This window comes from Crassostrea angulata, chromosome 9 (assembly GCF_025612915.1).
Source record: "Crassostrea angulata isolate pt1a10 chromosome 9, ASM2561291v2, whole genome shotgun sequence".
NCBI classification, from domain to species: Eukaryota; Metazoa; Mollusca; class Bivalvia; order Ostreida; family Ostreidae; genus Magallana; species Magallana angulata.
In genome coordinates this window covers 13,462,178-13,477,025 of record NC_069119.1, presented here as the reverse complement: position 1 = coordinate 13,477,025, position 14,848 = coordinate 13,462,178, and the positions used below count along the sequence as shown (strand labels likewise).

Genomic DNA, 14,848 nt, shown 5'->3' with positions numbered 1-14,848 from the left:
AATTCAATCTTCATATCAAACTGTTCACTAAAGTTGAATGAGTAAGTACAATCTTTGAGATAGGTACTTATTTCCGATTGCAAAAAAAAAAAATCTGATTTCAAAGACGAGTTAAAAGATCCACAGTGTTTTTCCTTTCAGACTTAAAGATTTTGATCCTTTTTATTCTTCTGTTTTTAATTGTTTACAATGCTTTATTACATGTAATGCATTTCAAATGATCACCTAAATTTTGGCGTCAGTCAAAGAGTAATAGGCAAGGTACAGAGCTCACAATTCTGTGTTATGTAAAGAAGGTTCGTGTCAAGTGGTTGTCTACGTTGGTTTAATTTCCAACAAAAGCTTTTTCACTCAAGCTGTTTATTGTACTTGCTAATTCGTTTTGATCCTAGATAAACAGTTCCTAGCATTTGTCACATTCATGTTAGCTATAAACCTGGAACCGAGAGCTCTGTATCTCACTTATAACTCGATGATTAACACTAAGATTTTTGTTGACTATTACAAATGACTGAAGCATTGTTAGCATTAGAAACGGAACAATGAACTTTGACCAAAATCGTGATTGTGCCCCTTTGAATTCATACAGCTCTAACTGAAGAACCAGTCTAGAAGTAAATCTAGACATGTACCTAAATGTTCTGCTTCGTTAAACCGCAATGTTTAGTTTATGTTACACGTTTAAGTAGTTCTAATCCATCAAGCTGTCAAAATTGAGTAACTAAAGTCAAGGCACCGGTTTGTGTGTTAAAAGGGAATGAAGCAATGCAACCTATTCGTGACCCCTTATCCGTGGTGTTGCATGAATTTGGTGTTGTTTGAGCATTACCACTTTCGATGATTTTAGTACGTCTCACTTGACATCTAAGATATTTACCGATAGAAATTAGCATCCCATGTGTATTTTTAGAACATGGGAGGATATTGAGATTGGTACTGAGGAGGCATTTTTCAGTAATTTTACTGTGCCAATTAACAAAAACATTGAATTTGAATTGGCCAGGGTAGGGGAGCTCGGACCCCCACCCCCACCCCTATAGATCATTACATTACCACTACTTCATGAATTTGGGCATTAAATTACAATAACCATTTCTTAATTTGCTTGAAGTAATGCATTACCATTACCATTACTTGTGAAAAGTCAATAAGTTTTAAAGAATAATTTAAAAGCTGATTTTTTTTTTTGCGAACGTTTCATATATAAAACACGATTAAACATATTTACAGGTTAATGTTCACTATTACGTTTAAATTGAAAGATTTATACAAGATTGCTGTTGCGCTTTATGATCATCAGAATTTCAAGGGTTTTATCTCTTAACTGCATCATGTCGGGTTTGAAAAAAATATATTTTGTGTGTGTGTGTGTGTGTGTATGAACTAGATATAAGGATAATAACAAGTTAATTCTCCCCGAGACAGCGACTATTTCACAAGACGAAGCCAAGGGAAAAAGGCCGCTGTTAAGGGGTACAATAAACTCGCTATCATGCGGATATGCAGTAAATAGGTATTTTTTTATACTGAAGAAAACTTAAGTTTTTGACGGCGATGCTGATTTTCTACATGTAGCTTGTAAACAAATTAAAGTTCTCTGATTTAATGTAGCGACTGGGATTGAGGAGTTTCGAGTTTAAACAACCAGGGTAATCGAATGGCGCAGGTGAACAGTTTCTTATTTCTGCTAAAACCAATTTAACTAAAATCTGACATACAATCGAACTCAATGGTAATAATTATTGAAATTCTTAAGGGAAGTTACATATACATAATTTTATATATAATGTATCTGACCTACAATCGAACTTAGTGGTTATTGAAAAGCCTTAAGGGGAGTTATGTGAACAAGATACCTAATATTTTCTACTTACCTATAACATAGTATATCAATCTCACTTGACACTTCGTTGTCACTACATATACCCATCGCAAACGAGGGTTTTATGGTCGGTATAATTAGGTTTTGATTCATTTTTATATATTCTTAAGTTATATTTTAGGGGAGGGGTTGCTGATGGAGAATCGGATGGATGTTTGTTTTTTGGGGGTTTTTTTATTATTTTTTTTTTTTTTTTACTATTTTGGTGGTAAATAATTTCTTTATACCTGACAAGATCAAGATCAAATATCATCCATTTACTAAACAATTATTTTTCGCGCCGTGAAACAACGATGAAAAAATCAATTAATTTTCATTTCGTTTTATCCAGCGTATCTTGTGCTTTTGAAGAAAATGCATATTATTGATACACTATTCAAATTATACGGTAGATTCCTACTTAAACGCGCAAAAGTAATGTCCACGTAAAATCGCAACAAAGCACATCTCGAGGATATTAAAATCTTGCTTTTATTTTCGGACAGATGTAAACTAAAGGAACTTTGATTTAAAAAATTTGGTGGTCGCGATTTTATCTTCTCGGGATTTGATTCAAAACGGTTACATGTAAATCGCAGAATTGAAAGTGTTCGTAAAATAAGGAATATGCAGTAACCTAAAAATAATTTTAAAATTCCATGTACATTTTTGTAGATTAACTAATCCGGAGACATAAGACCTGATGAAGTATGTAATGATATCCACTGTGATTTCATTCATGATAATGTATACTGTTGCCATGACAACAAACAACCGAGTCCTTCTGAGTGGAGTGCTGGTTGGTTCGGCTCTTGCTGCATCATACTGTAAGTACAACAAATATTAGGTATTGAATATTTGTTTACAATCTTCCTAGTCCATCATTTCATGTGCTAAAGATGTTATGGGATACCTGTCGATATTAACGTAGACAAAATTACATTGTAATTAAAATACTTTCACTGGTTTCAAAATTTCAGATTTTAAAATATTTAACCAATTTGTTTTATATATAATTGGAAAGGTAAGAATTATAAAAGCCCCAGCTGATTTACAGATTTGTTGCTGGCTAACACTCTAACTCACTGCGCTACGCGTTAAGGTAACACTTTTAGGGAAGAAAACATGTATAATTTATACTAGAATTTATTGTTTATTTCAATATAAAGTATGCCTCAATATGGAGGTGTCCCATACCACCCTTAAATCAAGCGTAGATATGGGGAACCCCATATCCAATATATTTGACTTTTTAATTACTTGAATTTTCGCTGTGCTCTGTCGATCTCTAAGTTAAAGTCACTGAGCTTGTTATGAAACTTGTGTGTATCGTTCATTTTGTCTTCCACCAGTCTTGAGTCACTATAACAAACAGTGAACACATCTGTGCTTAAACAAAGCCTACATTAGTGCAATCAGAAATATGATATAGGTATTGTATAACCATTCCATCATAAAAAAGAAAAGTAGCACACACACTTATACACAATGAATGATTAAAAGAGATTGTGTGATAACTTACGAACAAGAATCACGAAAGTAATATTTCTATTATTGTAATACGTATATGGCACGTCAAACGTTGCAATTGTTGTATTGTATAATTCTTAAGTTAAACAAGACTTACCTGGAAGGTTTGCTGAAATTTCTTGAACCAATTAGGTTGACGAGGAATCAACTGAGGCCATAAGCTTTTTACGTGATTCATATTTGATGGCTTAAATTGGATTTTTCAGGGGGGTTTTCTTGGATAGGTGTATGTTTCCAATATACGGGAAGGCATTTGATCACGCCACTTAAGAATTTCCTCTCCCAATAGGGTGCTTCAGCCTCAAATGCGATTCAAGAGTTGATAAATCCTAGAAAATAATCCAGGGTGCATACTTGTTTCTATTGAAATTCATGGGGACACTCATTATGTTTTCTTATGTGTATGTATTTGACATGGATTATAATGATAATATTTTAAGCTCATTATTTCTTATCTTCATGTACATGTATTGCTATATAATTATATAATTCTATTCTCTTGTTTCCAGAACAAAACGGTAGTCGGTTCTAAATCTATTCAACATTTGCATACACATTTCTTACAATCACTTCAAAATCTTTCTCAATTTATCATATCTTGCCAACACCTTTTTTCCTAAAGTTATACCAATCAAAACGGGTTTATGATACAATTTTCTGTCATTTTTCCATCCAACAATCTTTAAGATAGTAGCCATGGTGAGTTTGCGCCCAAGTGCTGCACTTCTGGATGCCGCCCTAGTACTGCAGGATTTGAATACGTTGATGTTGATTCTAGCCGCACACACCCTCTTGTGGGGTTTCTGTGTCGCGATAAATAAGGTTGTAACATTTACTTAGATCTTTTGTTCCTTCCAGGTAATGTCTCATAATTCTATCGGACGATACAAAGTCTTTCATCATTTGGGTACAAGGAAGATACAACCCCCCAAAATGTTTTACAGGACTTGATGTTTTTAAAAGATCATCAATTCCAATGTTTACACAGTCATCTTATTTAGAAATATTTCTTATGTCTAACAACTGTAGTGTTTGACCTCTCTGTCTATACAATAGTGTAAGTAACATTAAGAACTTGTGAGTTGTCAAAGCTAATTCACTCAAAGGTTCTTGAGTTTGCAAATAGTTTAACACATTATCTACAATCCATGCAACGTTGTATCTAGGTAACGGATGTGAACAAATAATGGCAAAATTTGTTAAGTGCATAAAAGAAGATATGCACTCCTTACAGTATTAAAGCCACAGTATCTAAGCCTGGTTAAAAAATTCTAAAACATAAATCACATTTGTGTTGATGTGCTAAATATTGTTTCTTTTGTCGATTCTCTCCACGAGGAGAAGAGTATTTCGATGGCTTCGTCCGGTACGCCTTTGTTTTTAAACGATTGACGGACACATGAAAAACACTAAGTCTCATTTTGGGTATCGGATGCTCTTTGTCCGGCTGGCTCTGTAACCGTGTCCGAATTTTTCACTTTTTTAGTGATTTTGCTATCAAGTAAATGTTGGATTTCTCTTGCTAAGGCGAACACCAGAACACTTTTGATGAGGTACTTCATCGAATTCGATTAAATACCCTCCTACATACGACAGAATAGAAGTATCAGAAGTAACATCGGTCCACGCTTCCATGCACTAGGATATAATTCCCGCTTAACAATTATAATTTGTGTTCATAAAGCATACATTAAGATTGCTCACGTCGTTTTGTGGCCTATGTACCGTTCTTAGTGTTCGGGAACTTTTACCAGAACGGTTGCATGGATCTGTACCCCCAAAAATAGAATAGGTTTGCTCTCCAACTTCTCCATGATGGTTGTATGTAGGCTTGTAACCATGTCCGAACGAATTTCGGCTGTAGTGTTTTAAATCTTTATATGGAAAGTTCCTCATATTTTGAAACCAACTTTTTTCCCTTGAAGATGTCCTCTACAACTTATCCGAGGTCGTCCCTAACAAGTTATCCGTCACTGGATGATCATCACAACACAATGCTTTAAACTCCTCGTTTTTGTCTGGCTGAAGTAAAGGCTCTCTGCGCCGATATCACAGGTCACAATACACAAAAGTCATTAACTTTTTTCCATATTAGTCTGTTCATATCACTTATTGGTGTTGAATCGACACTTCTTTTCCGGCCTTCGACAATAAATCTAACTGTTGAGGTTGGAGCACAATGGCTTTACATACCAGTGCCTGGGACTTTTGAAGGCGGACAACTTTAGTCCTGACTTTCCGGTTCAAGTGGGCCCAGACTTAAGTGTTCACTTAGGCCATGACCAAACAAGTACCGTCTTTTGATCTGCAGTATTTTTCTTTCTTTGATATTTCATTTCATAATGAGCTTTTTTCTCATACCGTCGACTTTCGCTAACTTTTCGTAGATCGGTTCACCACATTTTTCAGCCAAACTTAAGCACTAGGACTTGATTTCAGATTCGCTGTTCTGCTTGGTTGTTTTGCTTGTTGAAGCTGACTGGGGGTTGTCCTGCTCTTTTCGCTTCTTTCCAATTTTCATAGGATTACTAAACATACGTTCCTGCATTTTCTGCATTGTTTGTGTCAGTGTTAACATAGTTTGATTTTAAGTCATTTGTTTCTATATTGAATACACAAATGACTCAATGTTTTTTTTCAGATGCATCCTTTTTTAAATAAAAGATTGGTCGTAACGACCTTTGCCAGTGACAGCCATTGGTTCTGAATCGTAGTTCTTGTCTAGGCATTGGTCAATTTTTTAACAAGAATAAAAGTTCCAAAAATAACAAGTCATTAAAATCACTAATAAATCCCACAAAAGTCAACGTAAACGCAGAATTAATCTTTCACGGAAAAGAGTAACCGTACATTTGTTACTTTCTTAATACTGTCTAATAGATGAAACATCATTCAAAAACTGTTGGTCCATTCGTACAAATTACTCTTACACTAATTGGTCTACTGAAAAATATATACTAATACGTAAGCATCTTATAAACCTGTCAAAAAGGCTAAGACATATTTTAGACACCTTAGCTTTCACCAACCCAGATTTATAAAGGATAATATTTAACCAATAAAATCCTTCATTTACATACATTACAAATTAAAAATTATAGAAAACAAATAGATAAATTTCCAATATGCATGAGAGATAATGCTAACTATATGGAACAAGTATACCATTTATTATGGTTTCAATAATAAGGCAACGTCCATTTAAGTACAGGAGACTTTAAGTCAATGCTTGGCAACTCAACGTGTTCAAAAACATTGTTCAAGTCAGTACATAACATACTATCTTACACGTCACGTGATAGAACTTTGTATTCACAAAGTAACCTGAGGTGAGAAATCACGTGGTAATTATAATATTCAACATGTATCAACCCTTGATTACAACAGAGAAAGCAAAAGTAAGAAGAAGCAGTTTTTCCTCATAAAAACAATGACTGCATGTTTGTCTATTAATAACCCGTTGAAATAACTTAGATAATACAAATATACAACAACTGTTTAAGGGTGAGCAATAGACGGACATGCGTTAACTATGTATGAGGTCAGTATAAAAGTTGGCGTCCTCAATATCGAATGGAGATTCAGGAGATTTTGATGACCCCTGCATATGAAAAACAAATTCGAACTTGCTAAGAGTATATATTTACATTCCACATATATTTTGCATGTAAAGCTACCGCAGATATAGCACCATAACACAGACAGGGTACTAATAGGTTAAATCATGAGTTTTAATTGTGACGTCACAAACGTTTAACGCTGCTAAATACAACGTCACAAGCGAAAATCAATGATCACGCTTGTGGCTGTTACTGTGGCTCTTCCATTAATTTGAACTTACCCATAGGATAATACAATAATTTTGAGGTATAATTCGCATTTGCGTACAAGACAAGAAGGTAAAAAAAAATGTATATATAAACATTAAATCTAACGCGCGTTATTCAATTTGTATGCACACACCGTTGCAGTTATGAGACTATATCTTTCAAAAAATAAGGATTCAATACTTAAACATCTATCTAACGCAGTTTCGTAAAGTTGCAGTTTGGATGTTGACCACTTCTGCAATTCGAAGAAAAATGTTTGTTTTAAAAGTTTATTTTCTCGCAAATATCGCATGTCCTTAAATGCAGTCATCCTTTAAAGCATTTTGAATATTTTTTTTTTTCAAAATGCGCAAGTTTTTCAAAGTAGGTTGCCACAAAGCACTTCTTCTATATTGCAAATTGATGTAGTTTGCAATTGCTATAAAAATATATTTTTTTAAAGGCCATGACCGACCGCTTCTTGCGATTTTGCGCATTTTGAAATATCAATTCCAAGTGCTATACATAGGAATGTAGGAATGCTTGCTATGAAATTCGATTTTTTTTTTATTTAGATGGGGACTACAACTTTAGTCCACTAGAGTTGGTAACATTGACGACTGTTGTTCTTGTTTTGAACTTTCCCAGAAAAGGTAATGGGTTTAATTAAAATATTATCCGGCTGAAAGTGAAAATAAGAATCTTCCTCTCTATTTTTTTGTTTCGTTATTTTTTTTTCATTCATTAGACTTCAGTAGACCAGAAAGAGAGAGAGAGAGAGAGAGAGAGAGAGAGAGAGAGAGAGAGAGAGAGAGAGAGAGAGAGAATGAGAGAGTGAAAGATAGACATAGTCAGACTGACAGACACAGATAAAAGAGAGAGAGAGAGAGAGAGAGAGAGAGAGAGAGAGAGAGTATTCTCCGAAATTATTCGAAGATAAAAGGCTACTCTGCTACATTTTTTTTACTGATACCGTGATCAAGAAAAATCATACATTTGCTTAAATGCAATCGTTCCAGTATCCCCAGAATCCTGCACGGCACCGGGGTATAGGGCTGACCCCGTGTTGGGATGCTATCGTCTGTACACTGAACGTGAGAGCAATACTGGCGCCAGACAACAGTGTGCTAATGATGGAGGACGGCTTCTGTTAATGAACTCCGAAGCTGAGTATGAAAGATTGAAATCCTTAATGGGTAAACTTTTACTTTAAAAAAATGATTCTTTGGTAATTCACATAAGCTTAAATTTAAACCTAGCAAGTATTGTACAGAAAAATAGATAACCTGCGTTAGATAGCCAGTTATGTGCAAGTGCCATAATATATTTACATTCACCAAGTATGATTTCCTCTCTTTCTTACGGAAATTGATTGCAATTCATAGCTGTTTATAAACTGACAGGACTGAAATCTGCACGCCCCGTTTTACGATTTGTCGGAACCTTAATCAACCTAAGAAAAATCACGGTCTGCACGAAGTGGTCATGATGATGTCAGACTCAAACTACCATTAAAGACTAGTATGCTGTTTCCTTTAGCTGACGTAGTTTTGTAATTTAGTTCATTTTTTCTTACTTTTACAATCAATTCGCCAATTTCTTAAACATAAAAATGAAAAATAAAATACTGCTGGTTATAAAAGTAGCGATCATTGCAGATAAAAATTACATCACCCGTTCATGTATATTTCAGACCGTTCAGTTAGAGCTGTCTGAATTTAAGTCACAAAGAAAAAACACATTGGGTGTAAATTGTAAGAATTTAAACAATAAAATGCTTTCTTTGGTGATTCATACGGGGTAAGAAGGTGGCGACATTGCACAAAAGAACGTTTCAACCAATCGATAGGACGGGCTTGTAGTTTTCAGTCGATCTTGTCAGTTTCCACAGAGCTATGAATTACAATCAATTTCCGTAAGAAATAGAGGTAATCATACTTGGTAAATGTAAACATATATCTATTAACTCGTCTTAGAAATTAGATTGTTTTTGCAATCGTAATTAAGTAGTACTTATTTCAAAGATGGCACTTGCTAATTCAACTTTTATTAGTGAACAGCTTGATATGCAGTCTGAATTAACCTTTTGCTCATATTTGTTCTACGAAATAGTGAACGGTTAATTTATAAGTTAAATATTTTAAAATAAGTTCATTGTGTACTTCCACACGTACAACCACTCGTATGGGTGTTTATTTTTTTAGATTTAAGATTAAATTTAAGTTAATTGTTTGTTTATTTTGTGTTATTATTTCTTGGGTATTTCTTTAAATCCATTTTGCGTAGAAATATTTTAATTCATTGAGAATTGCAAGATGTTTTTATAAGGAAAAATGCCATATAATTTTAGTTAATTTTAGTTTTAGTGTTTAATTTAAAAATTGAATCAATTTCTTTATACAAAGTTCTTCTTAAGGATATATGAGAATATCATGACACGACCAGTTATATAAAATCAATATTAATTTTAATTTCTTTCAGTTCAAAATTCGCTCTTCGCCATTTATATTCAGGGATCGAGAAGTTCCGTTTCCTCGCCATGGTTAACTGACAATGGCGACCCTCTTCCTTACCTAGGCCCAAATTATATAGAGTTTACTTCACCTACGGCATTAGCATTTGAAATATCTGCACAAGGAGAGACTAGCGGAGAAGCAATAACATTTCCAAACCCTTTTATTTGTGAAATTTGATTTTCCAAACAACAAAGAGAAATTAAATGAATTGTTGCGTTGGTTTTATTGATAGAATACTTTGTGACAGCGAAAAGAATGGTTACTAAAGCATTGAATCATGATTTTTTGAAAGATGTGGTCTCATAACTGCAGCGGTGTGTGCATACAAATTGAGTAACGCGCGTTATGAAAATTTGTATGCACACATCGCTGCAATTATGAGACTGTTTCTTTAAAAAAAAGTCAGGATTTAATGCTTATATTTATATTTTTAACTTCTGGTCGTGTCTGCAAATGTAATGTATACCTTAAAATCCCTGTATTATCCTAAGGGTAGGTTCATTTTAATGGAATAGCCACTGTAACAGCCAAAAACGTCGATTTTCGCTTGTGACGTTGCAGTTTACAGCGTTCAACGTTTGTGATGTCATAATTACACTTTTTATTTTAACCGTTGAGTGCATTATAGTGTTATAACTGACGTAGCCTTTAACACACTTTATAAGCCAATAATATTTGGAATGTAAATATAGTGCATTAAACATGATGCAATAGAATGAGGAATGTTTTATGCAGTATAGGAAATACTGGTTTGAACATATTTTCTGTTGAATTAACTTATCATGAGACATCAAAACTCCACAATATAAATAGTGCCTGTTTGGGAGGGTAACAGTTGAAATTGACACCCCGAGAAAACCATTGTCAACCGACGCGAAGCGGAGGTTGACAATGGTTTTCGAGGGGTGTCAATTTCAACTGTTATCCTCCCAAACAGGCACTATTTATTTTGTTATACTGAATGTCTTTTTTAAAATTTTTAAGAAAATTTTACTGCTTTTATATAGGAATAACGTGAATTCTACAGCGAACCGTACGCGCATAATTTTCGCGCATGTAACATTTTTTAATGTTACCCGTTGCCAAGTGCGTTGCTAACGCCGAGGGTAATAGTAAATATTATTAACTGCGTCTTAACCAATCAGATTTCAGTATTTAACATGAAAGTATAACAATATGCTTTATCACGGCACTACGCGTGCAGTAAAATTATTGATGGTTTAGCGGTATGCGTACAGTATGAAACAATAAAAGCATTAAATATTCTGAGGTATTTGTGCACTTTCACTTTCAAAAGCATTAAACACCAGGTCAAACTATTTTCTTGAGATGTATATCTACCTCTACATATCATCATTTTGGTCGTAATGGTTGTATTTTGAATATAAGAATCACTTTAATCTTGAAATGTAACCACGAACATTGAGTATTACAAGTATAATGTTCACATGAAATTTATGCTTCCAAAAAAAAAAAAAACCAAAAAAAAAAAAAAAAAAAAAAACCCCACTCAACTTCTCTACTTGTAACACTGTATTACTGTAACATACTGTGGAATCATTAAAATTCGTGGTGGCTCAATTGGTTTTCGTGAGAAGCCCTCCCCCACGAATTTACATCTTCACCAACATTGTAAAGAGTCTGTGTTTGAATGCTGAAAGATAAAGAGAGCGAACTAATTAGATAAGTTTTTGAAATGCAAAATACGACTGCAAAGATGCAAGTTTCGATTTTTCCCCACAGGCCAAAGTGCAAGTTTCGATTTTTCCCCACAGACCAATATTCTGTGCTTAGCAAATTGGCGCATTCAATTATTCCACAGTTCGCACTTGATAGAATGAAAACCACAATCCACATCTATATAGGTATGATTTGGAAGCGAAAATTAAACACCTTTGAGACATGAAACGCTATCAAGTATTATTATTTTCGGTCATTCACTGATACTAGTTCTAGCTTTGCTTAACCTCATATATCAAATTTGTCACTATTGAAATTAATATCTGTTCTAGTCAGTTTATCTTATCTGACCTGTTTAAAAATAACAATGACGGTTAGGTATGTGTACAATGCAGATGCATATGTATAAGTTTTATAGAGAGATATACTTTGGCTATCGGTTTTCGTATTAGTCAAGCATGGCTTTTTTATTGGTCACTTTCAGTTCTTTATTCTTTTGGCTATTTAAATCATGACAAAGCGTTAAATCGTCAGTAGTGTATTTATTCAAGGCCAAGGATTTTGCACTTTTTATAATTACATGAATCATGTATTAAATGTGAGTCTTAATATTTTTGTGTACTCATTTAAGCATTGATTGCTTATTTTTGGATGTCGTCGGTCCTAAAACACACCAAGTGGTGCAGACAAATCGAATACCGGGCGTTAGCACGTTATGATAATTTGCTTGCATAATTTGGTGTGTTATAGGACAGCGATATCCAAAAATAAGCATTCAATGCTTATGATTATATTCATACGGATGTCTCTTTGTATGAAATATATGTTTGTTGTCGCTGTAAAGCCATTATATACGCTCTTAATCAGGGATATAAACCATACATGGAACAGCCATATTAACATATTATTTAGTAAGCTTCCACGACAAAAAATAGTGCCAGAAACTTTGTAGAGAAAATTTTTTTTATAAACGACTTAATATGATTTATTGATTATTTTTCATATGTACATGTAAGATTGGATGTGTCATTTAATCTTACAAAAATAAATACACCAACAATGCGTGATGACGATTATATTTGTGCTCATGGCGCATGGATTAGCTAAGTGTATTCAAATGAAATTGAACGTCGCAGATTTCCAATGAAAACACAAGGAGAAATATGCACTGAATGTAAATATACATGTACATGTAATAAATTGTTAAATAAAATATATAAAGAAGGGATTGACTCCTACACTTTTAACAAATAGATTTATCAAAATAATTAAAGAATTTTTTATCTCAGATATGCGCATGTACCGGACACTACATAAAAATGAGGTCGCAAGTGTCACTTTTAAATAGGATTATTAAAAAAAAAGCCAATTAATTTAAAACCTGATTTTATTTATTTCACACCTACTCAAATAGCGCTTACATGTTTAATAAAGGCACTTCATGTAGCTCTGCCTTGCCGTCTATACGACTGATAAACTCAATATAATTCTGCAGTAATTCGGTAACAAACCTATCAAGTGTTTTGTTTTCACGAGGACTATCAAGTGAGTCATTTATATAACAAAAAGCGATGATATTCTACAGAAGCTTTACATTCTGTCCAATTTAATTTAGTCAATCTCCTCAAAATCTCATCCTCGCCTTTCAAATAGCGTTTGAAAATCTTCGCTTCCCCCTTGTTCATTTCTAATGTTTTGTTGCTGTTTAATTTTAAACTTTTTCTCTCTTTCTTCCACAGAAGTTTGAGCAAATTGTGATGCTGCCATTATCCAAACACAACAATGTCACGTCAATTCAAAGGGCAACTACTCTAATTTAAAAGTAATTTTAAAAGGCAACTACTCCAAATCTGAAGTTTTAAGGACTTATTATTACGGAACGCAGTTCTTTTTATTAAATAGTATGAAATATCGAGATGAGTAGGTGAAGCGTCAGCCATGTCGCCGAATATTGATTCTCATCAGACGGATATAGAGATATATCCGGCAGTCACGTGTCATGTTTAAACCAATGAAAGGGGGGCATTTCAGTTCGAGGGAAACCAAAAAACTGTTTACGCTCGTAAGCCTTTTTATATTTTGGCAATAAAAACTAGACTTACACTAAACTGTCATTTCGATGATACTAAATATATTAATTTTTTAAACAATCATATTTTCAAGAACTCTGACTTTCTTTCATGATATAAACAGTTTACCCACACTTTCCAAGACAGCGTATCATATTACGAAAGACATACCTTATGTATAGTGAGTTAATTTGAAGAAAAAAAAGCCCTGCTTATTACAAATACCATTTAAAAGCAAATCGCCCACGTTCGGCCAAAAATTATACTTGTAAAGTTTAGAATTACTTTTATTATTCTTAATTTACGAAGACTATCTGACACTTCTCCGTGTACGTAGGAAATGATAATATATCACATTTGTAAAATAAAAGCTTCTATAATTTAGTCTATAATGTGCCAAAAACAGCACATATATATATATACACACACCAATAATTGAATATTTATTTTTAGTATTGCTTTATGTAAAGTCCCAATATGTTAAGATCATATATCGAAATGCGTAAACGTGATTAATTCTTAAACCCCAAAGGTGTCACCATTGAAAGGTCATCATGGTGTTTTGGCGTGCTAAAATTTTCTTGAGGGGTGATGATAGTTTACAGAAGTAAGGATATCGAGTTATTTCCACGCTAAAGAGCCCTAATCGTTTAATTCAGTGCTAAACTATGGTTTGTCAACATGGATTTAGTTGTTTAGTACAAAGAAAAAAAAAGAAAGTTAAAATTAATGTAACTTTTTTAAAGCAATCTAGTAAACGAATATTTATTATTGTTATGGAACTAACTCGTTTATACATTGTAAATTCTCTTAAATTCATCGAACCATTTCTTTTCTCAGATTGATTAGGTTTAAGACTAGTACGTATACTATTATTATTCTATATTGCAATTATAGAAATCACCCAAGAAATAACAAGAGATATTAAATGAAGAAGAAGAAGAAGATTCTATAAATACCTTTAAAAATATGTTTACTTAATATGCTTCTTTAATTTCAATATTTGCATCGAAAATTCTCAAATAACTGTTTTAAGAGCTATAATTGGGTTTATTTTGACCGTTTTGTTCATTTTTGATAAGACGTTTAAGATTTTCATTAAAAAACTTAATCTGAAGAGGACCTCAACACTCCCTCTCAATTCCATATGAAATTCAAAGAAACGCTGTCGAAAATATATTGCTTATTTGAGTAAATGTTATATAATAGGCAAACAACAAAATTACAAATATTTGAATTTATATTTTTAAAAAAAAAACAATCTCTGTCTTCGTCATTTGGAGAAACTAGATTATTTCCATTTATAACCTTCAGTTTTTTTAAAAGCCTTCAAATATGATTTGTTTAGTTAAAACTATTGTTTGATAAAATATGTACAGATGG

General features: G+C 33.3%; 1 protein-coding gene across 5 annotated transcripts in view; it reads left to right on the top strand.

The window, feature by feature from the left end:
- LOC128163141 (uncharacterized) overlaps nt 1–9,918 on the top strand; it is a 63,691-nt gene extending 53,773 nt beyond the window's left edge. For 3 of the 5 annotated variants that reach the window (XM_052826658.1, XM_052826656.1, XM_052826654.1), the window contains exons 2-5: nt 2,537–2,688; nt 7,776–7,853; nt 8,220–8,396; nt 9,682–9,918. In XM_052826658.1, the coding sequence (XP_052682618.1) occupies nt 2,565–2,688; nt 7,776–7,853; nt 8,220–8,396; nt 9,682–9,893 (591 nt within the window). In that variant the 5' untranslated portion in view covers nt 2,537–2,564 and the 3' untranslated portion in view covers nt 9,894–9,918. Of the gene's footprint in view, nt 1–1,120; nt 1,514–1,552; nt 1,950–2,536; nt 2,689–7,775; nt 7,854–8,219; nt 8,397–9,681 lie in introns of those variants that run through there. The other 2 variants (XM_052826657.1, XM_052826655.1) reach the window with 2 other exon arrangements.
- Nucleotides 9,919–14,848: the final 4,930 nt, after the last annotated feature.